At 38.5% G+C, this 27743-nt stretch overlaps 1 protein-coding gene across 1 annotated transcript in view; it reads right to left on the bottom strand.

Moving 5' to 3' along the window:
* Window positions 1-27743, bottom strand: part of LOC140211971 (fibrillin-1-like) — a 460859-nt gene that overhangs the window by 215747 nt on the left and 217369 nt on the right. The window contains exons 10-15 of the mRNA XM_072282261.1: window positions 26048-26254; window positions 25815-25952; window positions 25530-25649; window positions 19310-19435; window positions 15409-15531; window positions 2827-2952 (exon numbers count right to left, since the gene is read on the bottom strand). Of these exons, the coding sequence (XP_072138362.1) occupies window positions 2827-2952; window positions 15409-15531; window positions 19310-19435; window positions 25530-25649; window positions 25815-25952; window positions 26048-26254 (840 nt within the window). The remainder of the gene's footprint in view (window positions 1-2826; window positions 2953-15408; window positions 15532-19309; window positions 19436-25529; window positions 25650-25814; window positions 25953-26047; window positions 26255-27743) is intronic.

Here is a 27743-nt window from a genome sequence, read left to right as displayed (position 1 = left end):
GATGAAAACACATTTTTTTCCAATTAATCCAACCAAACCAATTTTTTCAGATAATACTTGCAAGCTAGTACTTTGTTCTACAGGTGCATGGATATTATCTGGACATAAATTCTAGCATTCTGAGAGCAGTAGGCTTTACCCACAATGCCTGAACATTTCCAATGTCCATTATTTTGACAGTGTACGCTGGTACTAGTAAACTTTCTGATGGCAGATAATTTCATAACAATTAGAATGAATTTCCTATACTGACACAGAAAGAGGCTACTTGGTCTGTTAGACTCAGGTCAGCTCTCTTAAACTCTCTCACAATATTCTGTACCACTGTGACTTATTCTCTCTCTCACACACAAATAAGTCCCATTTTGACAATCTTCATTAAGGAATAATTATTGTAGGCAATTAATCTACTACCATGTTGTTTGGGATATAGGAGGAAATCGGACCACCCTGAGTAAACCTACGCAGACATGGAGAGAACATTCAAACTTCGCACAGATAGCACCCGAGATCAGGATCAAATCTGGGTCCTTGGAACTGCGAATTGCAGTAAATGGCATTTAAAATATGCCATAAATTAAAATCTTTACAACAAAACTACACTCCCTTTCAGTCAAGAATCACTTATTAAGGTTGAAGCTACTGGTCCAAACTACATAAACCTGTACTAAAATAGAAGTGCTGAGTGGTGATCTTATGGAAGTATTGTTATCGAAATAGAAAAGATAAATCTAGAATATTACTTAAAACTGTGAAGCAGGAACAAATTTTAAGCATATTCACATCCTTAACTGCATCTAAAAACAAAAAAAATGTTAACTGAGGTATCTAACAGCAGACAATAATCTGAATATGAATTACACCAGATAAATAGGTATAGTATACAAGTTAAATGTATGCAATAACAAGTATTAATCCTACTAGCATTATTTATAGTTGATATGTTTTGATATTGGTTTATATTTGATACCATATGCACCAAATGAAAAAGTTACTTGAAAAAGTAAGATTTTGATTCTATAAAGTGGATTCTTAAAAGTAAAATATAATCACATGAATTGAAATTTATAGTGCCTTGATAAAGTATTCAGCCCCCACAACTATTTTCACATTTTACTGCATCATCTTCTAAATTTAAAATATATTGAAGTAGGATTTTTGAGCTAATCTATAAAACATTGTGCATCATATCATATCAAAAGAAAAATTCCAAAGCATGTCGATAATTTACTAAAAATTAAAAACCAAAATTGTGAGGTTGAAAAAGTATTTATCCCCATCGTAATTACAATGTTTACCTTCCGCAGATGCAATAAATATTATCTCACCAACTCACCCAATTTGTTGATGTAGAAAATTGGAGGATCATCTGTTTTCAATTAATTTATAAGAATAAATCCCCCCTCTCTCTGTAAGTCTAACAGTATGATAGATCTTCACCAGATCAAACCAAAATGAAGACAAAAGAGCACTCAAGACAAGTCTGGGGAATGATAGTAGAGAAGCAGAATCTGAGGAAGGGTACAAGATCATCTTAAGGGCACTGAACATACCTTGGAGCTTAGTGCAGTCTATTGTGAAAAAGTGGAAAAATATGAAACCACAGCCACCCCTCTAAACTTAGTCACCAGAGAAGAATGGCACTTGTAAGAGATTGAAAAGTATGGTGGAGGAAGCATCATGTTCTGGGGATGCTGTGATGCCAACAGTCACTCTGGGCTGCAGAAGTCAGTGGCTGGAACTGGAGATGAATTCATGGCTTCACAATACCTGAGGCCTTGCACGTAAAACATATTTATGGAAGAGTGGCAAGAAAGAAGTCCTAGCTAATTAAAAAAAAATTGTTGCCCGTAAGAACTTTGCAAAGCATCACTTAGAAGATACAGTAAAGATGTAGAAGAAGGTCTTGTGGTTGGATGAAACTAAAGTGGTAGTATGTATGGCGTGAATTTAATGCTGTGTATCAGCCAGGTAATACCATCCCTACTGTAAAGTACGCTGGAAGTAGCATCATGCTATGAAGATGCTTTTCAGCAGCAAGGACTGGAAATGTGGTTAGGATTGACGTGAAAATTAATGCTGCTAAATTCAGAAAGATCCTGGATAAAAACTTGCTAGCCTCTGCCAGAAAGCTTATACTGGGAAGGAAGTCTGTCTTTCAGAAGGACGACCCAAAGCACACTTCCTGAGCAACCATGAAGTGGCTTTTAATGAAGAAAATTTATGTCCCTGAGAGCCCCAGTCAGTGTCTTGATCTTAACCTGATCAAGCATCTCTGGCAAGACCTCAGAATTGTTTTCCACCACTACTCCCCAACTAACCTGGCAAAGCTTGAGCAATTTTGCAAGGAGGAAAGGGCAAATCTTGTTCTATCACATTGTGCAAACTTAATGAGACTTATCCAAAAAGACTACTGGCTGTAATAGCTGTGAAAGGTAGTCCAACTAAGTCCTGAGCAAAGGGGGTGAATATTTTTGAACTGCTGACATTTCAGGGTTTGAATTCTTAAGTTTTTCATGCTTACAATTTTCCCTATTTTTTGGAGGGGTCTACTGTGAAAAAAAGGACCATGTGATTCACAAGTAAAAATTCTTAGTTAAATTGGTTAAAATCCCTGGTTGTAATACTCATTTATGTGAACAAAAGGTTGGGGACTAAGTACTTTTTGAAGGCACTGTAAATTTAACTTAATCTTGAAATTATTAACATTTCACAATGCTGGACATTTGCTTATTTGGTAAAAAGAACAAATTCTATAAACTTTTACATACTACATGTTCTTGGCAAAAGCATACTTATTGCATATATTTCAACCAATTGCCATACCAACACAGACTCGCCCATCAAGTCCAATAGCCAGGCCAGGAGGACATTCACATCTGTAGGAGCCATCTGTGTTCACACACCGTCCATTCATGCAAATTCCTGGTGTCTGTGCACACTCATCAATGTCTGTGGAAAAGTAGAGGGACAGTAATAAACTAAAGTATGCATTATAATTCAACAATTTCAGCTAATAAGCTTTTAAGTGTGTTTTGTGTTGATTTCAGACTTACATCATTTGCAGTATCTTTCCTTCAATGATTTTACTTTCAGTTAAACATTCTCCAGGCCATTTTTAAAAAAAAATTATTTGCTTGTCCCATCAGCACTCTCATGTGATTTGTGCTATCATCATTTAATGGCGCTTACTTTTCATCCAAATTCACTTTTTTGTTCTCTTCTCCACTTGACCTATCTATTGCCAGTTCCACTAATAGACCCAAAACACTAACTGCATTCCTCTCTCGAAGGTATTGCTTTAGCTGCTGAGCACTTCTGGTGTATGGACGCATGTTAATTAAAAGTTGAGACAATCAGCAATCGTCCAAACAACTTACTAGCAACTTAAGTGTTCCAAGTTTCTGTATATCAGAGCTTATTACTACTACAATATAATGGCCAGCCCACAGTATTACTTTGTTCTTTTAGATTAAAAATATTTCTTGCCATTTTTCCCTTTAATAACATGTCTGCTGACATCACTGTTCTTTTATATTCATGATTTGCAATTTGGATGGAATATCAAAATACACTTAATTCATTAACATAAGAAGTTCTACAGAAAAGCAACACACACAAAATGCTGGAGGAATTCAGCAGGTCAGGCAGCATCTATGGAGAATAAACAGTCAACATTTCAGGCCAGGACCCTTCAACAGAACTGGAAAGGAAGAGGTTAGAAGACAGGATAAGAAGATAGGGGGAGAGGAAGGAGTATAAACTGGCAGATGATAGGTGAAACCAGGTGAGGGGGAAGGAGGGTGTTGAAGTAAGAAGCTGGGAGGTTATAGGTAATACATAGGTGATAGAAGCTGGGAGGTAAAGAGATGGGTCTGATATCAGAGGAGAGTGTTTTATGGGAGTAAGGGAAGAAAGAGAAGCACAAAGGGAGGTGATGGGCAGATGAGAAGAGAAGAGGGGAAACAGAGTGTGGGATGGAAAAGGAGACAATAGCGAGGCACTGAGATTATTGGGAGTTAGAGAAACCTATGATCATGCCATCAGATTGGATTCTACTTAAATGGAATATGAGGCCTCATCAGGACAGCAGAGCAAGCCATGTACTGACATGTCAGAGTGGGAATGGGAAGTAGAATTAAAATGGGTGGCCACCAGGGTTGAGGAAAGTACCTGATGAAGCTGCCTCAGTATTGGGTCTCACTAAAGTAGAGGAGGTTGCACCAGAGGCACCAGATATAGTAGCTGACTTTGACAGTCTTGCAGGTGAGGTGTCACCTCATCGGTAAGGACTGTTTAGGCCTCTGAATGTTACTGAGGGGGGAAGTATAGAAATAGGGATAGCACTTGTCCTGATTACAGGGTTAAGTGCCCGCAGGATGATGAATGGGGAGGGATTTTATTTTATTTCCAATTTGCTGCAAGAATGAGTAATTTAATTGTAACTTTAAGTAGGCCTTATCACTCTTAAGGATCACAGTGATTCACTTATTCTAACTAAAACTGTTAGAAGTAATGGAAGAGATTAAATTGTATCAGGAATGTTTATAATATTTACACGATTAGGTTATCTTATGATGAAGTGCACAGTGGAAAACATCCAAAGAAATAGTAAGTGTTCAAGGCCAACACATTGCTGTCAGGATTAACATATAGAGAATCCTGGATGTTGAAAAACATTGAGGAGTGAATAAAGAGGAAAAGAGGAAGCATATGACAAATATTGGGAACATCTGATGGGTAAGGCCTGTCAAGATCATAAAAAGTGTTGGGAGTCACTTAAAGGGGAAATTATGAAGGCAAGAGAAATCACGGGCATACTGGATTAAGGTAAATATGAAAGTATTCTATAACCATATAATGGACTAAAGAATAACTCAAGGAAAGTCGGGCCCATTGGAACAATAGGAGCAACCTATGCATGGAGCTAGAAGACATGGGTGAGGTCAGAAATGAAAACTTTTCATTGGTATTCACAAGGGAGACAGGCCTTGTAGTTAGAGAATTCAGTAAAGGGGTAGGTGAAATACTAGTGCAGATCTCCACTAATAAAGAGGAAGTACTGTATGTATTAACAGGCTTAAAAGTGAATAAACCCCGGGACTAGATTTGGTTTATCTCAGGTTGCTCCAAGAAGTAATGCAAGAGACCGCTGGTGCCCTGGATGAGATTTTTAAATCTTCATTGGACACAAATGAGGTACCAGATTATAGGACAGCATACATGGAGCCCACCCCTTTTGAAGAAAGGCAGCAGGGTAAAGCCTGGTAAGTACAGAGCTGTGAGCCTAACCTTAATGGCAAGGATGATAGTCGACAAAATTCTGAAGAAGAGGAGAGGATTAATGGAAAGGAAGGGTCTAAACAGAAACAGTCTATGTGGCTTTGTCAAGGCTAGATCCTGTCTAACCAATTTGACTGGATTATTTTAAAAGTTAATAAAGTGTATAAAATAGCACAGAGCAGTAGATGTGATTTACGCAGACTCCACTAAAGCTTTTGGCAAAGTCCTATCTGGGAGACAGGGTCAAAAAAGTTGGGAAACTAGATTCAAAATGGGCTTGGCAATAGGAGACAAAAGGTAACAATAGAGGATTATTTTCTGATTGGAGGTGTGTGACTTCTGATGTACCGTGAGGATCAGTACTGGGGCCCTTGTTCATAATTTAGGTAAATAACTTGGATACAGGAGGCAAGATCAGCAAGCTAGTGGGCGACACGAAGATTGGTAGAGTTGTTGATAGTGTGGAAGTTACTCTGAAGCTGTGGGGAGTTATCTATTTTTCAGTGAAATGGACTGAAATATGGCAGGAAGAATTTAATTCAGACAAATTAGAGTCGATGCCTCTTGGGAGCATTAATAAGGCTAGGATAAACACCACGTATGGTTGGGTCTTAGACAGTATTGATCAGAGGGATCTCTGAGTACGTCCATTGACCCACTGAAGGTGGTAACACAAGTATTTGACATAATTAGCAAGGCATAGGGGATAGTGGCCTTCATTAATTGGGACAATGAGTACAGAATTAGAGAGTTTATATAATATTATAAAACCTTGGTGTGCATGCAGTTCTGGTCACCAAATTATAGTACAGATGTGAGAGGACTAGAAAGGACATAGATAGGTTCACCAGAATGTTCTTTGGGGTGGAGCAATTCAGTTAAGAGGAGAGAATGGAGTTTATTCTCTCAAGAGCAGAGGAGATTAAGAAGAGACATGATTAAAATATATAAAATTATGAGGAGTAGAAATAGGGGAAGCTGCAGGAAACTTTTCCCCATATCAGAGGTAAATAGATAAAACTTATACAGCGGGCAGCGTAGTTTGTAGGCTGTGGAATGAGCCAGGAGCAGAGTGAAGGCTTAAGAGCTGTGGCTAAACGGGCTTAGGCGGAAACGGGCAAGGCGAAGAGGGTTTGGTTTTTTATTTTTTTTCCTGTTATTTGAAGAGAGGGGGAAGTATGAGTGTGAGGGCAACTTGTTGTTCTCAGTGCCGGATGTGGGAGGTAGTGGAGTCTCCCAGCCTCCTGGATATCCACATCTGCGCCAGGTGCGTCGAGATGCAGCTCCTAAGAGATCGCATTAGGGAACTGGAGCTGCAGCTTGATGACCTTCGTCTTGTCAGAGAGAGTGGGGAGTTAATAGAGAGGAGTTACAGGCAGGTGGTCACACCAGGGCCACAGGAGGCAGACAAGTGGGTCAAAGTTAGGAGGGGGAATAGGAAGAATCAGGTAATAGATAGTACCCATGTGTCTGTGGCTGTACCCCTTGACAATAAGTACTCCTGTCTGAGTACTGTTGGGAGGGATAGCATACCTGGGGGAAGCAACACTAGCTGTGCCTCTGGCACACAGTCCGGCCCTGTAGCTAAGAAGGGTAGGGAATAGACGAGGAGGGCAGTAGTAATAGGGGACTCAATAGTCAGGGGGGTCAGATAGACGATTCTATGGACAAAGTCCGGAGACCCGGATGGTAGTTTGTCTCCCTGGTGCCAGGGTCCAGAATGTTTCTGATGGCGTCCAAGAGATCCTGAAGTGGGAGGGAGAGGAGACAGAGGTCGTGGTACATATAGGTACCAATGACATAGGTTGGAAAAGGGGAGAGATTCTGAAAGAAGAATATAAGGAGTTAGGAAGGGAGTTGAGAAAAAGGACTGCAAAGGTAGTAATCTCGAGATTACTTCCTGTGCTACGCATCAGCGAGAGTAGGAATGCAATGAGATGTAGGATAAATACGTGGCTGAGGGATTGGAGCAGGGGGCAGGGATTCGTGTTTTTGGATCATTGGGACCACTATTGGCGCAGGGGTGACCTGTACAAAGGGGACGAGTTGCACTTGAATCGTAGGGGGACGAATATCCTGGCGGGGAGATTCGCGAGGGCTACTGAGGTGACTTTAAACTAGAATGGTTGGGGGGAGGGAATCAAATTAAGGAGACTAGGAGAGGTGAGGTTGATGTCGGGGAAAAGGAAGAAAAAGATAACAAAGTTTGCTCCATTAAGGATAAACAGAGAGTGGGAGGTGGAGAGTTTCTCAAATGCATCTATTTTAATGCTAGGAACATTGTAAGAAAGGTGGATGAGCTTAGAGCATGGATTGATACCTGGAAATATGATGTTGTAGCTATTTGTGAAACATGGTTGCAGGAGGGGTGTGATTGGCAACTAAATATTCCAGGATTTCGTTGCTTCAGGTGTGATAGAATAGGAGGGGTAAGAGGGGGAGGTATTGCATTGCTAGTCAGAGAAAAGATAACAGCGGTGCTCTGGCAGGATAGATTAGTGGACTCGTCTAGGGAGGCTGTTTGGGTGGAATTGAGGAATAGGAAAGGTGTTGTGACGCTTATTATAGACCACCTAATGGGGACCGAGAACTGGAGGAGCAAATTTGTAAGGAGATAGCAGACATTTATAGTAAGCACAAGGTTGTGATTGTGGGAGATTTTAATTTTCCACACATATACTGGGAAGCCTATTCTGTAAAAGGGCTGGATGGTTTGGAGTTTGTCAAATGTGTGCAAGGTAGTTTTTTGGAGCAATACATAGAGGTACCAACTAGAGAAGGAGCAGTGTTGGATCTCCTGTTAGGGAATGAGACAGGGCAGGTGACGGAGGTATGTGTTGGGGAGCACTTCAGGTCAAGTGATCACAATACCATTAGTTTCAGTGTCATTATGGAGAAGGATAGGACTGGACCTAGGATTGAGATTTTTGATTTGAGAAAGGCTAACTTTGAGGAGATGCGAAAGGATTTAGAAGGAGTGGATTGGGACAATTTGTTTTATGGGAAGGATGTAATAGAGAAACAGAGGTCATTTAAAAGGGAAATTTTGAGGGTTCAGAATCTTTATGTTCCTGTTAGATTGAAAGAAAAGGTTAAAAGTTTGAGAGAGCCATGGTTTTCTAGGGATATTGGAAACTTGGTTCGGAACAAGAGAGGGATCTTCAATAAATTTAGGCAGCTTGAAGTTAATGAGGTACTTGAAGAATATAAAGAATGTAAAAAGAACCTTAAGAAAGAAATTAGAAAAGCTAAAAGAAGATATGAGGCTGCTTTGGCAAGTAAGGTGAAAATAAATCCAAAGGGTTTCTACAGTTATGTTAGTGGCAAAAGGATAGTGAGGGATAAAATTGGTACCTTGGAGAATCAGAGTGGACGGCTATGTGCGGAGCCAAAAGAGATGGGGGAGATTTTGAACAATTTCTTTTCTTCGGTATTCACTAAGGGGAAAGATATTGAATTGTGTAAGGTAAGGGAAACAAGTAGGGTAGTTATAGAAACTATGATGATCAAAGAAGAGGAAGTACTGGCGCTTTTAAGGAATATAAAAGTGGATAAGTCTCCGGGTCCGGACAAGATATTCCCTAGGACCTTGAGGGAAGTTAGTGTAGAAATAGCAGGGGCTCTGACAGAAATATTTCAGATGTCATGAGAAACAGGGATGGTGTCGGAGGATTGGCGTATTGCTCATGTGCTTCCATTGTTTAAAAAGGATTCTAAGAGTAAACCTGGCAATTATCGGCCTGTGAGTTTGACGTCAGTGGTGGGTAGATTGATGGAAAGTATTCTTAGAGATTGTATATATAATTATCTGGATAGACAGAGTCTGATTATGAACAGTCAACATGGATTTGTGCGTGGAAGGTCATGTTTGACAAATCTTATTGAATTTTTTGATGAAGTTACTAAGAAAGTTGACGAGGGTAAAGCGGTGGATGTTGTCCATATGGACTTCAGTAAGGCCTTTGACAAGGTTCCACACGGAAGGTTAGTTAGGAAGGTTCAATCGTTAGGCATTAATATGGAAGCAGTAAAATGGATTCAGCAGTGGCTAGATGGGAGACGCCAGAGAGTAGTGGTGGATAACTGTGTCTCAGATTGGAGGACGGTGTGTAGCAGTGTGCCTCAGGGATCTGTACTGGGTCCAATGTTGTTTGTCATATATATTAGTGATCTGGATGATGGGGTGGTAAATTGGATTAGTAAGTATGCAGGTGATACTAAGATAGGTGGCGTTGTGGATGATGAGGAAGGTTTTCAAAGCTTGCACAGAGATTTAGGACAGTTAGAAGAGTGGGCTGAAAGATGGCAGATGGAGTTTAATGCTGAAAAATGTGAGGTGCTACATTTTGGTAGGACTAATCAAAATAGGACATACATGGTAAATGGTAGGGCATTGAAGAATGCTGTAGAACAGAGGGATCTAGGAATAATGGTGCATAGTTCCCTGAAGGCGGAATCTCATGTGGATAGGGTGGTGAAGAAAGCTTTTGGTATGCTGGTCTTTATTAATCGGAGCATTGAGTATAGGAGTTGGGATGTAATGTTGAAATTGTATAGGGCATTGGTAAGGTCAAATTTGGAGTATTGTGTACAGTTCTGGTCACCGAATTATAGGAAAGATGTCAACAAAATTGAGAGCGTACAGAGGAGGTTTACTAAAATGTTGCCTGGGTTTCATCTCCTAAGTTAAAGAGAAAGGTTGAACAAGTTAGGTCTTTATTCTTTGGAGCGTAGAAGGTTGAGGGGGGACTTGATAGAGGTGTTTAAAATTATGAAGGGGATTGATAGAGTTGACATGGATAGGCTTTTTCCATTGAGAGTGGGGAAGATTCAAACAAGAGGGCGTGAGTTGCGAGTTAAAGGACCAAAGTTTAGGGGTAACATGAGGGGGAACTTCCTTACTCAGAGAGTGGTAGCTGTGTGGAACAAGCTTCCAGCAGAAGTGGTTGAGGCAGGTTTGATGTTGTCGTTTAAAGTTAACTTGGATAGATATATGGACAGGAAAGGAATGGAGGGTTATGGGTTGATTGCAGGTCGGTGGGACTAGGTGAGAGTAAGAGTTGGGCTGTTCCCGTGCTGTAATAGTTATATGGTTATATGGTTAAAACTGGAGGACATTGCTTCAGGTAACAGGAAAGCAGTTCCGAGGGGAAATCAGAGGAATTTTCTTTCACCAAATAATGTAAGTACCTAGAATACCTGAGAGACTATTAAAACTCAATTACTGACAATATGTAAGTGTCAAGATGAACACTTGAATCAGTTAAGTATACAGAACTATTGATCAACTGCTGGGTGATGGGTTAAGACTGAAAGGTGGTGATTGGCATGGACTAGTTAGGCTGTTTGACCTGATTTCGTACTGCATGATTTCATACTGTTTTTGGCTAGTTACAACTATCGTAACATAGGGTATGTAAGATCTTGCTAAAAAAGCACCATGATCTTGCATAAAAATAACCTAATTTTCAAAGAATCCCGCTTGTACTACTTTCAGTTCTTTCACAACTGTTTCCAAGCACTTGCTTAGGCAGCACTCATAAGGAGCTGAAAGCAATGAAAAAAGTCAGCATTAAGACACTTACACATAGGAAGTTTATTGAAACCATTGAAACAAAGATGCTATGCATCTTAAATAACCTTTGCAGCAAGAATTTTATCAATGGCATTGTAAGAAATTGCCTTAAAATATATTTTGAGGATGTGTTGCTGCCCGATTCATGTTGAGATTTAGTAAATCCAAAAATCAAATTTCAAAAATTGGCAGGCTGCAGAATATGGTGACAGATTCTGTCAACTATTCGCTCAAGAAATTAAGTGACGAGGACCATATCCTGATTAACTCATTTTGTTTTGTTCTGTTTGATGCCAAAGTGTTGAAAAGTGACGTAAATGCTATCCATTTATAATTCAACTGTCAATATGTGGCAATCATTCTGAGGCAGAAATTATGGAGATCCAACCTGAAGCTTCAAACAAAATTCTAAGCATCATTAGAGTTTTTTATTGCTGACTCTCTGAAACAATGTTAACATTGCCTGCTCTCTGTGATGAGCCTAAAAGATTATAAGGTGCTAAGTTGAAGAAGAACAAGAGAATTATCCCTGAGTGCCTTACAACATTATACCATTGCCCTTCCACCTCTGCTTCAAATTTCATATTGATATTATCAAATGTGTTATGACAAAATGAATTGATATAGAAGCACTTCAAAACTATCTCATTAGTGGTAAAAAGTTCTGGAAGTATTGTTCTCTCTAAACTGCGCAGGTGCGTGGCCACACAGTATTTGAAATGCTCCCACAAACATGCCTCTGTTGCGACACAGCTGGGATTTTATTTTATATAGTGTTTATATTAAGGTGCCTTGCAGTTTTCAACTGTATAAAATTTTCTTGCTCAGAGCAATGGTAGGTCTGTGCAGCTGTTAAAAAAAAAGTTAGGGGAATCATTGTCTGGAAGTCCTGAGGCTTTAGTTTATAACCGCTTTCCTTTTTTTAAGGACACCACAATTCTCTTGTTCAGCAAAACGATAACATCTCTTGCAAGAACCTGAGAAAGTTTAAAGTTTAGTTTAAAGACTCAACTCTCAGGTGGTGTCTCTGACAGTGTTTTGGTCCCTCAGCATTGCACAGTTGTGTCAGCTTAAATCTTTGTGCTCAGACTCTGTAATGAGAATTGAATCCCTAATATTCTGAATAACTATTGATAGTAAACAATTAAACTTAATGGTACTGAAGATTTTAGAACTTGTTATACACAGAATCTATTTACAATATACAGGGTCTAGCTGCAAAGTGAATTACATATTATACAAATACGATTAAACAAAGGGAGAGTTCAATAATTAAATTATCACTGAATTATCTAGACTGGGTTTTTTCAACCTTTTTGCCTTTGAGGAACCCTTGAAATAATTTTCAGGTCTCAGGGAACCCCTAATGTAAAAATTATTATGTCTACAGCTCACGGTACGTTAGTGTTTATCAGGAAGTTGTAAATGTAATAATCCAAAAATAATTGTCAGTGCTCTTTTGAGTGCAGAATGAACATTTAGCCAACCTTTCTTGAAAAAAAAATACAGGTAGTTAAGCTTAGCTTACCCATCTTGAAATTAATTTCTTTCCATTTCATAAATTTTTAAAACTCGTAAGGCAAACATAATAAATTTCTGTTGAATAACTGGCTGAAGCTAAATGGGATTTAATTTTTCTGAAGGTAGGCTCAGTATATTTAATTTAAATAAAGGTTGTGAATTGATTCTAATTAATGCTATTTACACCATGAAACTTAATTGACAATGTTGAATAATAAAGTTACTAAAACCATAAGCCAAAGCAATATGAATAAAAATATAGCCTAAGACACAATTTTATACAAAACTTTGAAAAAACATTTTCTTATTAAGTGACATGATCAGGCTCAAATATAGGCCTAGCATGTGAAACCTGTGCTTGTTTTTTTGCTGCATAAATACTCAATTCTGGGTGAAACTTGATATAAGCCCACACGGATTTCACCTTCAACTGAAATCAGACAATTTCTATCTTTGCTCTTGATGCTTGTTAAACAAGAAAAAGCTTGCTCACACATCTGTGAAGTTGAAAACTGCAGCAAAACATTCATTGCTTTCTTATGAATGGCAGGATACTCTTCTTTTACAGAAATCCACAACTTATCCAGGAGTAAGTCGGTAAATCTCATTTTGAGTGCACGATCAGACTGCAGCTCACAAAGTTCTTCCTCTTCTCTCAAAGTCAAGTTCCCAGGCTGAGCAGAAGATTCAGAGAATCTCACCCAGTCATACACTTGTGTTGAAAGGAGGAAAATACTGTTCAATTTTGTTCTGCAGTTCTTCCAGGTGGTTTTCAATAAGACTTTCTGATATCCTTTCTCATTCTCGAGCCCAAGCAGCAATGGAAACATTCCAAGATTTCCTTTTGCAACATGATTTTCCCCAAAGATTCAGTTTCCTTTTAAATCTAAGAATCTTGTCACTTAAAGTCAAAACATTTTCTCCGGGGCCTTGCAGAGACTCATTCAACTAGTTCATGTGATGAAAAATGTCTGCTAAGTAGGCTAGTTTCTGCAGTCATCCTTCATCTTCAAAGCACTCAGCAAAATCTGGCCTACTGTTTTTTTAAAAGTACCCCTGCAATTTGCCTTTCAGCTCAAGCGTCAGGATTTTCTTTTTTAACAAGAGAAACGAAACCTCTCATGGAGACAACAATTGATGGGGCACCATCAGTACAGGTGCCAAAACAGTTCCTCTAAGACAGACCTTTTGTTTCCAGATATGAAGACAAAACATGAAACTTGGCCTTTGCTTGTTTCAGGCATCTCTTTGCAACAGAAAAGTTTTCTTGAATTTCACCATCATTTACAAATCCTATGAATGCTACGACATGACATTTATTGGAGAAATCTGTCGATATGTAAACCTGGATAGAGAAACTGTTGTTTTTCAGTTTATCACATAAAACCTCTTCAGCATGTGGCATGTCATCAATACGTCCACTTATCGTACTGTATGAGAGTACGATAAGTCCTCTTATTGTACTCGTTTCAAATTCTCATACTGCATCTTGTCCTAGCATTTTACCCACTATAATTTTACATGTTGACATTATTAAATTCTCACCAACTGTGTGACTTTTCCTTTTCTGGGTAATAAGTTCTACTACTAAATAACTTGCTTCCTGAATATTTTTACTGACTGTGACATTATTAACAAAAACTTTACTCTGTTTGCTTTGAGATTCCAATGGCCAGTTAAAATAATCAGCACTTTTATGTATCATATGGCTGTGATTTGTAGTTCAGTGGCTTTTCAATTTTGCTGGAGCCTTTGCTGCATTTGCAAGTTGTTTGCCACAGACTAGGCACAATAGAATACAACAGTTTGGATCACCAGTGCATGTAAAACCCATTGATAAGTAGCTATCATTGTAAAGATGGACTTTTTTGTGTCCACTTTTGCACTAGTACGGTGAAATGATTCAGAAGATTGTAATTCTTCATCATTAACCTTATCAGAATTCTCTGTAAACTTAGGCCTAGAATCCTTCTCTTCCACTTCACACTTCCTTTTCAAAAATTGGCACATTGGACATGTCTGTAAAATTCCTTGTTTAGAATGAAAATTTCCCTCAAGTTTCTACACCCGTAGAGTTTGCCTGCTCCCATAAGTCAGTTAGTGGCATGGAAGTGGTGCCTGGGAGAGATAATTCAGGAAGGAGAGGCTGATGTCACAACTAAAGTTGGGTGAGTCCATTCAATGCTCGGAAAATGCACTTCATTAGCCTACCATCCTCCCCTCTGTGCGATATACTGCTCACCAATTATCAATATCCTCCTCTATCTCGTGTCAAAAACTGAGAATGAACTCAACCAAATAAACATGGTCCTACTGCACAATGCCATATTGGGCTGGAAGACCTCTAACAAGATTGCTAATGAAATTGCTCAGTCACTGCCCACCACTACAAGCACTGCTGTTGCGCAAAGTTCAAAAAATGATGTGTATTTTTTTTAATCATGATCTCTTGTGGAACCCGAGGAAACCCTGATCTAGATGGTGAGTACACTGTCCTGATCAACATACTTTAACAAACTCCTTCATAAGTATTTCAATTAACTAATTAAGGACTTCAACATGAATGTCTGAAAAAGAAGGGATTGCAGAAGATGACCAATGCAGATCTTTCCATCATAACAAAGATGTGTCCATTTTATAATCATTTAGAATCAGTGGCTACAAGGTGTACCTGGGATCAGGTATGAAAGTATACGCTCATATATTCAAAGCTTGGTACCTTCTTGAACAGGGTTGGAGAGAGGCAAATAGATACTAAAGTCCTATCCCTCCACCCACTAATATATTTGTATCTACTTTTGAAATATTATCAGTGATTGATTGGAATGGACTCATTAATTATTATATAATAAATGGAATTTCCTGTGTTCAAAAACATCAATAGTGCTTTGTAACTAGAATATTTTAAGGTAGTCCATTGCTAGTGTTACACGTTATTTAGCAAGTTATAATACGAGCTACTTATGAGTATTTTTCTGGCAACATGCAGAAACCTTTTGGAATTCAGATAATCTGTATAATAAACTTACCAATGCATACTCGTCCATTTGATATCAACTCAAAGCCAGGTTTGCATATGCACTTGAAGCTGCCATCTTCATTGATACACATTCCATTCATGCACATGTTTCTTTGGGAGCACTCATCAAGGTCTGAAACATATTACAGCAGTAAATTGCACACAGTTTTAATAGTAACATGTTCTGAGGATTTATATTTTTTCCAAATGAACAGCATGATTAACATTTATATTACTGGGGGAGCATTTAGTAAACAGTGATCACAGCATTATAAAGTTCAGAATAACTATAGAAAAGGAAACAGAATATTGAAGGATCTTTAAGTTAGAGATATTTCAGCTACAGTATAAATACGTTTCCGTGAGGAAGAAAGGCTCCAGAATTAAGGCAAATTTTCCCATGTAACTAAAGTGTAATATAAAGCAGGGAAGTGAAAGTCAGGCTGATTACATAAAATTTAAAGGGAATATTTAAAAAGGAAATACATGAGAAAAAGGAAGATATGATAAAAGAATGGAAGCAGAAAGGAATCCAAAAATATTGTATAGAAACATTAACCAGAAAAAGATAAGAATAGAGGTGAAGTTGATCAGAGAAGAAATGGAGGAAAAGGATATGGCTGAGACAGCTATGGCTACATTGGTCTTCACCAAGAGAGAAAAAGCTGCTGGAATCTCAGCAAAAGAGGTGGAGCTTTAGATTTGAGATAAGCCAAAAATTGATAGACTTGAGGTGCTAGAAAGGCTAGTTGCCCTTAAAAGTGAATTAATCACCCAATTTTGATGGGATACAGCTGAGAGAAGAAGGGTAATTGCAAGCCCCTGTATGTAATCTTTCAAACATCTGGAGAACTAGCAGCAGTACTTGCTTGGAAAATAGCATATTTTACACACTTGTTCAAAGTAAAGCAAAAAGATAAAACTAGTAACTACAGACTAGTTAGATGTCATAAGCAAAACTGTATGTGACCAACAAAAGAACTTACTTATGGAGTAACAGACCGATGAGTATAATAAGGTTGAAGTGATCTGCATGGACTTCCTAAAACTGTTCACTCAGCTCATCAAGACTCAAGGTCTTGAAATAAAAGGGTGACAACAGTATGGATAGGAAACTGACTAAAGAACATGAAACAGAGAAGTGTAGTGAATGGTTGCATTCTAGACTGAAGGATAATGCATAACAGAATTCGACCGGTGCAGTACAAGGACCATCGTTGTCTTAGGTAGATATTAATGACTTGAAGTTGGGTGTATATTTTTATGTTTTCAGATAACACGAAACTTGGAGGTGTAGTGAACTATGCAGGAGATACAGAAAGACTGCTGAAATGGATGGATAGGTAACAAGTTAAATTTAAATCCTGGAAATAGGACATATAATATGAACTAAAAGGCATAGATTTGAAAAGCATGCAAGAACCGAGAGATCTAAAAGTACTTGTTCATAATTTGTTGAAAGTGACAAAGTAGTTTGAAGAAGTATTGGGATCTTGGGTTTTATAAACAAAGCACAGAGTACAAGTACTAAGAAAATGAAAAAGAACTGCAGATGTTGAAAATCTGAAATAAAGTCAAAAAATTATGGAAACAGAAAGGAGTTAAAATTTCATGATAAAATAAGAAAACAGTTTTCAGTTGGAGAGTGGTGAACTCTCCACTCTCAGGCCAAAAAGATGTATTTCTGATTGGATGAGACCAGGATTGTCATGAAGATAAATTATAAAAGTCAACTGGTTGGTGGTGTTCAATAGTTAGAAAAATTGAATAAAAGCTAAGAGATGAGACAGCTAGAGTGAGACACAAGTGAAAAAACAAAAAAAGTTACAAAATGTAGGACTATGGAACATGCAGTGTAAATAAGAGTGTGTTAATAGAGAGGAATTGCTAGTTCTGATACAGTCAGAGAAAGTGACCTTAAGTTGCAAAATCTGATTTTGAGTTTGTAAGGCTAAGACATGTCCAAGTGAAGGGTAAGGTACTGTGTCTGCAGGGAACTATGAGGGAGACAAAAAGCTGAACAAATGAAGGCTGAGGGGAGACCTGATAGAAGTTTAGAAAGTTATGAGGTCCTAGATAGACTAGACAGTTGGTATCTTTTTTCTGGGGTGAACATGTCTAATACTAGAGGGCAAGCATTTGAGGTGAGAGGAAAGTTCAGAGGAGATTTCCATAGAAAGTTTTTATACAGAGCACTGGGTGCCTGCAACATACTGCCAATGGTGCCAGTGGAGGCAGATGCAATGGAGGCATTTAAGAGGCTCTTAGACAAGCACATGTATATACAGAGAATGAAGGGATATTGACCATTTGCAGGCAGAAGGGATTAGACATCCCTTCTAATCAGTTTGGTGCAACATCGACTGTCTATCCTGTGCTGTTTCTACGTTATAAGATAGGGGAGAATTTTGTTAGATCTGATGGAAATTGCAAAGGATGATTTGTTAAACTCAGGATAGTGGGATGGAAGGTGAGGACCATTCTGTCAGTGTTTTATTGGGGGGTAGGTGTGTTGAATGAGAACAGAGATGCTGGAAACAGATGAGATGTGGTCAAGGGCTCTGCCAATATGCCAGGTAGGAAGCCTTGTTTTAAGACATTTCAGAAGGATGTGGGGAAGTCTTATTGCTGGACAAATATAATGGTGACAAATGGACAGGGAGAATGGAAGGCAGTCCTTGCTGAAGACAGTGAAAGGAAGTATCATGAAGATAACTGTGTAAGTTTCCAGAGTTAAGGTGGATGTTTGTCACTAACCTATCCTGTGAGATGAAGACAGAAAGATGAAGAAAGGGAAGAGTTAGAGATGGACTACATGAAGATGAAAAAAGGATGGAAATCGGCAGCAAAAGTGATTAAATATTTTTTGTATAAGTACAGAAAGCAGAACCAATGTATTAGATAAAGAGTTTGAGAATGGTAGAAATAAACACTATTCAATGTGCAGACAAGTGCAATCTGAGCTCATGTGAGTTCTTAAAACTGTATATTTAATGTGGAGTTGAAGAAAAAAGTATTCAATGTGAAAATAATTTTACCCTAGCATGTGAATATTTGGTGGAAGGCCTAAATTTAAGGAAAAATGAGGCCCTCAAATCATCCTGTAAAATAAGGAAGTCACGGTAACTCCAGGAATGATGTACTTTAGTTATGTGGATAACTGCCCATTCTCCTTGGAACAGAGGAGAAATTTTGAGGAAATTTGATAGATGTATTTAAAAATCATGGAGGGCCAGGGTAGAAGAGGTTCAGGCAAGTTACTCCCACTGGCTGCATGGTCAAAAATTAAGGTCACAGAGTTTGGTAACAGAACCAAAACTAATATGAGGAATCTGTTTTAATGCTGCCAATGGTTAAGATCTGAAATGCACTGTGTAAGTTATGTGGACAGATGCAAACATAGTGATCAAAAGGAGCTGAAGGAAGAAATTTGTATTGCCATGGGATAGTGGAACTAGTAAGATTGCTCTCACATAGACATGGTGTGGACTCAAATGAAAAACTTTCTTCCATTTTATAACCATGCTGTGATACTGGAGTGTTATATAAGTAATGATTCAGATTTACTTATCAAATGTACTTTGAAATAGACAGTGAAATGGATCATTTGCATTGACAACCAACACCCAAGGATGTGCTGGGGGCAGTCACAAGAGCCACCACACTTTCTGGCACCAACATAGCATACATACCATACATACCATGCTCTGCAAAGCAACACAGAACACAACAAAATAGAACATAACATATACCAAACTAAGATTAAACATTTAGTAGATTATCATATGAAACATTTTCATTTACTCAATGGCTCCAAAAAATTACCAGCTTCCAAAAATCTAAACAAAATCTACCTTTAAGTTCAATTAACAAGTTATATTTACTTATTTGATTTGTTGCCTGCTACATACCCATGCAATTTTTCCCATCTGCTGTCAGTTGAAATCCAGCATTACAAATACAGTGGAAACTGCCTTCTGTATTCACACAACGACCATTATTGCATATCTGACCATTCTGAACACATTCATCAATATCTGTAAGACATCAAAATCCACTTGAATCACAGAAACATACATCACTTTAAGGAGGACTGACGTAGAGTAACTAAGAGGTTCTGTTAAATGTAATTTCAACAATTTGTACATATTTATTATGTAACGATTGTTTTAAAAGTATTTAACTTTGAGACTGCTAATGGATACCAACCAAAATGTTAAAAATACAACATAAAATTAGACACTCTTTTGTTTATATCATCCACATAATGATATTCTCTTGCCCAGATATTCAATTGCATATGCCTGGATACAACTTCTGTAATTTTCATTCATGCTTGCATGACTGATACAGAAGGATCTTACATGTGAAATGACATTCATCATAATTTAAAGACCGTGCGTATAAACCAGAATGAAGTGTTTCATTAAAAAAAACCGATAACATTTAGCATTATAGTAGCTTTCCCCTCAGGCCCAACCACAGGTCCCAGAGAATAGTACAGCACAGAAACAGACCCTTCAGCCCACAATGTTATGCCATAGTAATTAAAGTGATAATTAAATGCCTGACTAAAGTGCCTAAACAATGTGCATATCCCTCCATTCTCTGTACATTTACACGCTTGTATAAGAGCATCTTAAACACCTCTATTGCATTTGTCTCCACTATCATCCCTGCCAACACAATCCAGGCACTCTTCACCTTCTGTGTAAAAAAACTTGCCCCACATGTCTCCTTTGAACTTTGCCCCTCACCCCTTAAATGCATGCTCTCGAGAAATAACCAATCCGACCCTGGGAAAACAAAAGATAAATGGCTGTCTATTCCATCTACACCTCTTATAATTTTATAAGCTACTGTCAGGTCTCTCGCAGCCTCCGCCACTTCAGAGAAAACAACTCTAGTTTGTCCAGCCTCTCTTTATTGCACGTCTTCTAATCCAGGCAGGATCTTGTGAATCCTCTTCTGCACCCTCTTCAAAACCTACACATCATTCCTAAAATGGGGCAACCAGAATGAATGCAATACTCTATTTCAGGCCTTAACTAATTTTATAATTCTATGGTCTTGATTAATAAGGCAAACGTGCCATATGTTGTCCTTTTCGGCGTATCCACCTGTGTGGCTACTGTCAGGGACTATGGAGCCCAGGATCCTTCTGTACAATAACACTGTTAAAGGTCCTGCTATTGACTGCATACTGTCCTGTTACATTTGATCTTCCATGTGCAAAACTTCACATATAGCTAGATTAGACTCCACCTGCTATTTATCCATCCAACAAAGGACATCTTGGACAAGTCACTGATCTGGAACTTCCAGCGGACACAGGTCTGTGGCGCCTCAGGGGCTGCGCATAGACAGGGGGGCCCTGTCACAACCATGGAGTGCAGTAGAATTTGCACGTCAGCTAATTATTATTATTATTTAATTGTGATAGTATTTAACTCCATACTTGTCATCATAGTGCCTGTCGAGACTTGGACAGAGTATAGCAATGTTTTGCTGCTGTTTTGCATTCGGCTTTCCCTGAGATATTGGACTTTCAAGTCAACTGACTTTGAAGACTAATGGGATTTGTTTAATATTTAGATGTTCTTTTCAGCAGCAGCGCAGGCTTCGTTTTCATTTTGAGAGTTTTAGTTAATGGCCTTGTTTGGCCTAGCATTTATTGTTTTATTTTCCTTTTAACACTGTTCATATTAAGGTCTGTGAACTATCGACCTGCTTCAGTGTCTCTCAGTCCACACTTGGGCCATCTCCGAACCTGGTAACAATGTGCCAAATTACTCATCATTCTCTGAATAATCACATCCAGATTGTTAACAGTTAAGGCCCCTGCTCTGATCTCTGCAGTACTCATAAGATTTCAATAACAAAAAGAATCTTTGAAAATCACTCATTGTCTCCTATCTCTCCCAGGCAATTTTGGATAGAAAATACCAAATCAGAATTCATGAACTTTCACTTTTGGACTTAATCAAATGCCGTACTGATATCCACATTCAGTACACTTAGCTATTTCACAAAAATGTAATCAAATGAGCTAAACAGGATCTCCTTCTAAAAGAGACATGCTGACCAAAACTGATTAATCTGTGTGTTTACATACAGATTAACCATACTCCTCAGTACTTTTTTCCAATAATTTATATACCACTAATAATTAGATTCACTGTAATTACCTGGCTTAACCCTGCTGCCATTTTTGTAGAACTTAATTCAAGATTGGTTTTATTGTGTTTCAGGAACTGGGGAAGGCTACCAAATGCAGATTTCAGTCCCTTTATATATCTAACTGCCTCACATTCCACTTCCAATCCTTGATAACTTGTCCTTAGTTTTAAAAAGGACAATAGAGAAAAACCAAGCCAGTGAACCTTAAATCAGTGATACGGAAAATCATTGTTAAAGATGTTAGGGATGGGATAAACTGGAAAAGTATAGTCTTAACTATCGAGGATTTGAGCAGAAGGGCTCATGTCTTACAAACTTAATTTGAGTTTTCACTCGTGTTTTTTTCCTCTATTCGCCACCCTGGCCTCTTATCTCTTCACTACCTGCCTAACACCTTCCCCTGATACCCCTCCTTCTTCGTTTTCTCCTATGGTTCATAGTCCCATCCTATAAGATTCCTTCCTCTACAGCCCTTTGCCTTTCCTACCTACCTGGCTTCACCTATCACCTTCTTGCAGGTCCTCTTTTCTCCCCCCATCTTTTTATTCTGCCATCTTCCCCCTTGCTTTCCAGTCCTGAGGAAGGGACTTGGCGTGAAACATTGACTGCTTATTCACGTCCATAGATGCTGCTTGACCTGCTAAATTCCTCTAGCAGATCCAGAAAATTAAGGTACATGTGATCAACAGAGACTTGGATTCAAAATTAGCTTGGTCAAGGAAATCAGAGGATAATGGTGGAGGGTGTTATACTGACTGGAGGTCTGTAACCAGCGGTGTTCCACAAGGATCACTGCTGGGACTTCTGTGATATATGTGATTTGAATAAACATGTAGGCAGTCTGATTAGTAAGTCTATGGATGACACAAAAATTGGTGAAGTCGTGGAGAGTGAAGAGAGTTGTCAAAGTTCAATAGGGTATAGACCAGCTGGGAATGTGTCCAGAGAAACTGCACACAAAATGCTGGAGGAAACCAGCAGATCAAGCAGCATCTATGGAGAGGAATAACCTGTTAACATTTTGGCTCAGACTTTTCATCATGGCTGGAAAGGAAGAAGCCAGGTTAAGATGGCGGGGGGAGGGGAAGGAGTACAAGCTGGAAGGTGATAAGTGAAAGCAGGAGAGCGGGAAGATAGGTGGATGGAGAACAGGGAAATAAACGTGAAAAGCTTTGAAATGATAGGTAGAAAAGATAAAGGGCTGAAGGAGGAGGAATCTGATAGGAGAGGAGAGTGCACCATAGGAGAAAGGAAAGGAAGAGGGGCATCAGAGGGAGGTGATAGGCAAGTAAGGCTAAGGGAAAGATTAAGAGGAGAGTCAGAATGGGGAATGGAAGAAGAGCGAACAGGAGGGGGAGTGATTACCAGAAGTTAAAGAAATCCAGCATCTGCAGAATCTCGTATCATTGTAGCTGCATAAAACTTTGTTTAGACAACATTTAGAGTACTGTATGGAGGCTTTAAAGGGGTTATAGGATGCTGCCTAGATTGAAGAGAATTTGCTACAAAGATTGGTAGGGCAAATCGAGATTGTCTTTGGAATGGTAGAGGCTGAGAAGTAAGCTAATAAAATGAGAGGCACAGAGAGGGTTGATAATCAGACTCTTCCCAGCATAGAAATGTCAAATACTAAAAAGGATAGCTTTAAGGTAAGAGTAAGAGAGGTCCAACGAGATATACGTAATCGTAAAAGGCAAGATTTTTTTTAACACATTATAGATGGCCTGTTTTAAGCTGGCAGGTCGGTTCTGAGGCCATCCTCACTTGATATGTCTGATTTGTCAAATGACAAATCTTCTTAGATATATTTGATACAGGTAGATTGGTGATTATGAAGACAAACAGATTTAGCTCTAGTGTTGTCTCACTTACTACCTGCTGCATTACCATTATGTCCTTGTGGGCTTGGCAGCTTGTTCTAGGTGGTGCTACCAAGTCACTCCTAGTGATGAATGTAAAACCCCCACTGCTCAGAATACAATCTGTGCCCTTGTTACTTTAAACACTTCTTTCAATTTTTGCTCAACATGCATAAGATTGACTTATCAGCAGAAGGAGAACAGTAGATGCAATTAGGAGGTTTCCATATCCGAGTTTGACCAGATTCTTTGGGAATTTATTGGATCTGGAGGCAATTTCAAGCAACTCAGGAACTACTCTCACCTGCTTCTGTACTATCGTGTTGACACCTCTGATGCATCTGTCCTGCTGGTTGGACAAGGCATACCCAGAAACTAAGACACATCATCTGTAAAGTATGATTCTATGAGGACCACTGTGTCATGCTGTCACTAGATAAGCTTGTGGGTAGTTCTCCCAATTTAGACATCCATCCATAAATATTTGTGTGGAAAGCATTTGCGATGTTGACTGGACTGGGAGTGACTTGTTCTGTCTAATTTCAGTGCCTGGGTCAATGTAGCAGTACAGTACAACTGGGTAGTTTGCCAGTCATTTCAGAGTACATTTAGGAGTCAATCACAACTGAGTGGCATGGCGGTCATTTCAGAAGATATTTAGGAGTCAATGGGCCAAAACTGAGTTACAAAAAAAGGTGGGAGTAGTTATACTCCTTTTGGCACAGTGATTCTGAGTAAACCCAAGCAAAGTAGCAGTGGCCTGAAGGCAGTAAAGTTAATATAGTAGCTACATTTATTTTGCTTGTTCTATACCATACCAAATCATGCAATGGTGTAATTCTTTAATCCTGGCAGAATCCATTGGCTCAGAATACGAACATAGACCCTTAACTACAGGAAGATCAATACAAACTAAAACAATATCTTTAGGCTTTTCTACAGGAGCATTCCTTGTTGGGTACTCTATGTTAGGCCATGATCCTACTTGGCTGCACTTTTGGGTTGCTGAATTCTTCTACTGATCAGGATATGCTGACCAGATGACCTTGAGAGAGACTTGTGAACACAGGCTAGCACTGAAAAAGAGCCAGAATTTATAGTGGAGAGTTGTTGAATTATGTTAAGTGATAACTATTTTGGACTATTTTGGACACAGGACTTTCCCAGGGGCTTGCATTCTTATATTGCTACCAATTAACTAGCTTTTACTTGTAATTATTTGTACCCTATCTCAAAAACTTTTGTAAACATGATACTCAGTTGTAAAAGAGGTTGCACCTGTTCATCACTAAATGGACATCACATGATATATTGCAACTACCTAAATGCTACATCATCTACTTCCACCTTGATCACTTTTGGTAAAATGGGAATAAGACAACAAAAGAAAAAAAAAAGTATTGGATGCCTTTTCTAACTAGGGCTAAACCAGATCAACCAAATTCAATTCAGGACACTTACCCATATGTCTGCTCCAAAATGTAGTTAGTTACAACTAATTTGGATAATTCCCCACCGATAAGTAATTGCACGCAGAACAAGCAATCATTCAGTGATTCAAATCTTTTGAATGTAACTCATAATAAGCCAAAATAAATCCATAAAGGAATTCAGAAGAAATTTTTTGGCAGGAGTGTTTGGAATCTTGCTACCTTGAATTTACATCGTAGGAAGTAGTTTAGCTTATCATATACACACTAGGTGTTAAAATTACTTAAGCTAATCTCTTTTTCTAGTTACCAGTCTGTGACCTTATAGGTTATAGCACTTCCAGTGCTCATCTAGCAACTTACTAGACAGAATGGTTAAAAAAAACATGTTTGACAGAAAATTAGATAATACATAGAGGAAAACAAAATAAAAGATATGAAGAGTTAATTTAAGGAAGATGTGAGAAAGCTAATGCACTATGTAAACCATTTTCACAGGCCAGTTGAGTTAAATGATTTGTTTTTGTAAATTAAATTCTACTGGATGATGGCTATGCATGAAATATTGGAAAATACCAATATCTTTCAAAATAAAAATAATTTTGCAACTTCAGTATTAGAAGCAAAATTGAATACTGGTAACTATTTGAAGTATAACATACCCACACAAGTAATTTTAGATGCAGAACTCTGAAAGCCAGAATGACAGCGGCAAAAGTAAGAGCCTTGTGTGTTCACACAGTCTCCATGCGTACAGGGATTGTTAATACATTCATCGTCATCTGTTTAAAACAAGATGTTACAGTTAAACTGAAGCATATTAATTTCTGAACATCAACAAAATGACAATTCAGAAGTAAAATATTTAAAAATGTACCAATATACACCTGGTCAACATCACACTAGGATTAACATTAACATATCTAATAGAATTGTTTGAATTCTACCTCTACATTCTCCTCCTGGAGTAAGTTTATAGCCAGTGTAGCATTCACAACGATAACTGGGCCCTGGGAGGGGAATGCAGCGTCCATGGATGCAGAGATTTCCAACAGAAATACAGTAATCAGAAGTATTCAAATGTCCTGTCATATAAATGTTAGAAATTTTCAAACTAAGTTAGGGATATATCAAAAATAAATTGAATAGTCTTACTGATAATGTTGGTAACTCAGCTTACCATAATGAGGACTAGGTAGAGGTCCAGGTAGAGGTTCAGGACGAGGTCCAGGACGAGGTCCAGGACGAGGTCCAGGATAAGGTTCAGGGTAAGGTTCAGGGTAAGGTTCAGGATGAGGTCTAGGACGAGGTCTAGGATGAGGTCCAGGTTGAGGTCCAAGTTCACCATTAGTCCAAGGTACCTGACTGCACAATTTGATATATTCATCTGAAAGTTTAAAAGTAAAGTTATCGCCATTATATTTACATGAATAACAGAAAAGAATATACTTTTTCACTGATTTGACTTTATATTGACTTGATTTGAAAAAGAAATGTTGAATATACAAATATGTCACCAATGAAACAGCACCTATTATTCCTCACATAGCCTTTCAAAGTAACTGGGGAAAGTTTAAGGATGTCTTACAGTGGTTTTGCAAGGCAACTCTATACCTCCTGGTCTTTGGTGAAGTACATTACAGCAGTTATCCATAAAAGAAAAATTCTGAGGTATTTTACATGGTCTGATTCTTTTTATCAGCATGAAAACAGACCCAATTTTTTTCAGTGTTTTGTATTGAAATACATGCAGGGTTCTCAGTAATATTAACTGTTAACTGCTAATTATACAATCGCTTCTCTGAAGTGTTATAATGAAATGGCTTCTTTGTAATGTTAACTATGAGGTAATGTTCTCTGTAGCTGAAATGTTTGGGTTATAGTTATAGATAACGGAGGAACTAACCAATGGAAGCTATATTATTCTATCTGTATGTGTGGGAACCTGGGTCAGTGTGCGGGTTTTTCGGGAGGAGAAATAAAGAGGCAGGACGTGCTGGTCACACTCTGGTCGACCACCGTGGTTGGTCCCAGGTGGCGGGTCGAGGAGGTCGGAGGAGATCAAATGGTGGAAAGAAGACCCCGTTAATTGAGCTCCAATGGTTGTGCACAAAGTGGTTGAACTCTGATAAGTTTGGCACCTTTTACTTTCCTTTTATATTGTAGCTCTATTAATTACATTGTTTCAGTAAGATTTATAAAGTGTAATCTGTAAATCATACATTGTGTGCTGTCTGATACTTGATGTGAGAGTTTGTACTAGGGTGCATTACACAGGAACTACGCAAACGTGAGACATGGTTTGGCGGGCAGACCGGATTTCCCCTAGACAAAGATGAGCCGATAGCCCTGAGCGTTACATACAAAAAGAGGAATAACTTCCTGGTCATTGTAAATTAAAACTAATATTGACATTAGTATTAGAAGAGTATTTAATTGAGTTGTCTGACATTCTGTTCACAGCTAAGAATTACAAGACTTCATGAGACATATCCAAGAAAGTTATTTTTAAAATTTTAATACTTCCAATGAATTACAGTTACATGTTGAAGAAACCAAGCCAACAGAACTCTGAACTAATACTCTATCAGTACTTCCTGACTGTGGTATGTTGGTCCCCGGGTGTACATAGAGCATCTAATGGGTTACTCTCAGGGGTAATGAGGAGGGTGGGGAAGAGGTTGGTTTGGAATAAGCTAAGGAAGAATTTAATTTTCATTAATGCATAAATTAACCAACTTTAATTATGGCTTATAGTAATGTCCTAATTCCAGAATAGTGAAATGGCATTTTGACATTCATATAGTTTATAATAGTTTAAAGTTTGCATCTCATTTCTTCTGTGGTTCCTCTCCCTTGCCTTGGGACAGGGGCAG

The sequence above is a fragment of the Mobula birostris genome, chromosome 18 (genome assembly GCF_030028105.1).
Source record: "Mobula birostris isolate sMobBir1 chromosome 18, sMobBir1.hap1, whole genome shotgun sequence".
NCBI classification, from domain to species: domain Eukaryota; kingdom Metazoa; phylum Chordata; class Chondrichthyes; order Myliobatiformes; family Myliobatidae; genus Mobula; species Mobula birostris.
Note: the sequence above shows the minus strand (reverse complement) of the source record. Positions and strands in the feature narration are given on the sequence as shown.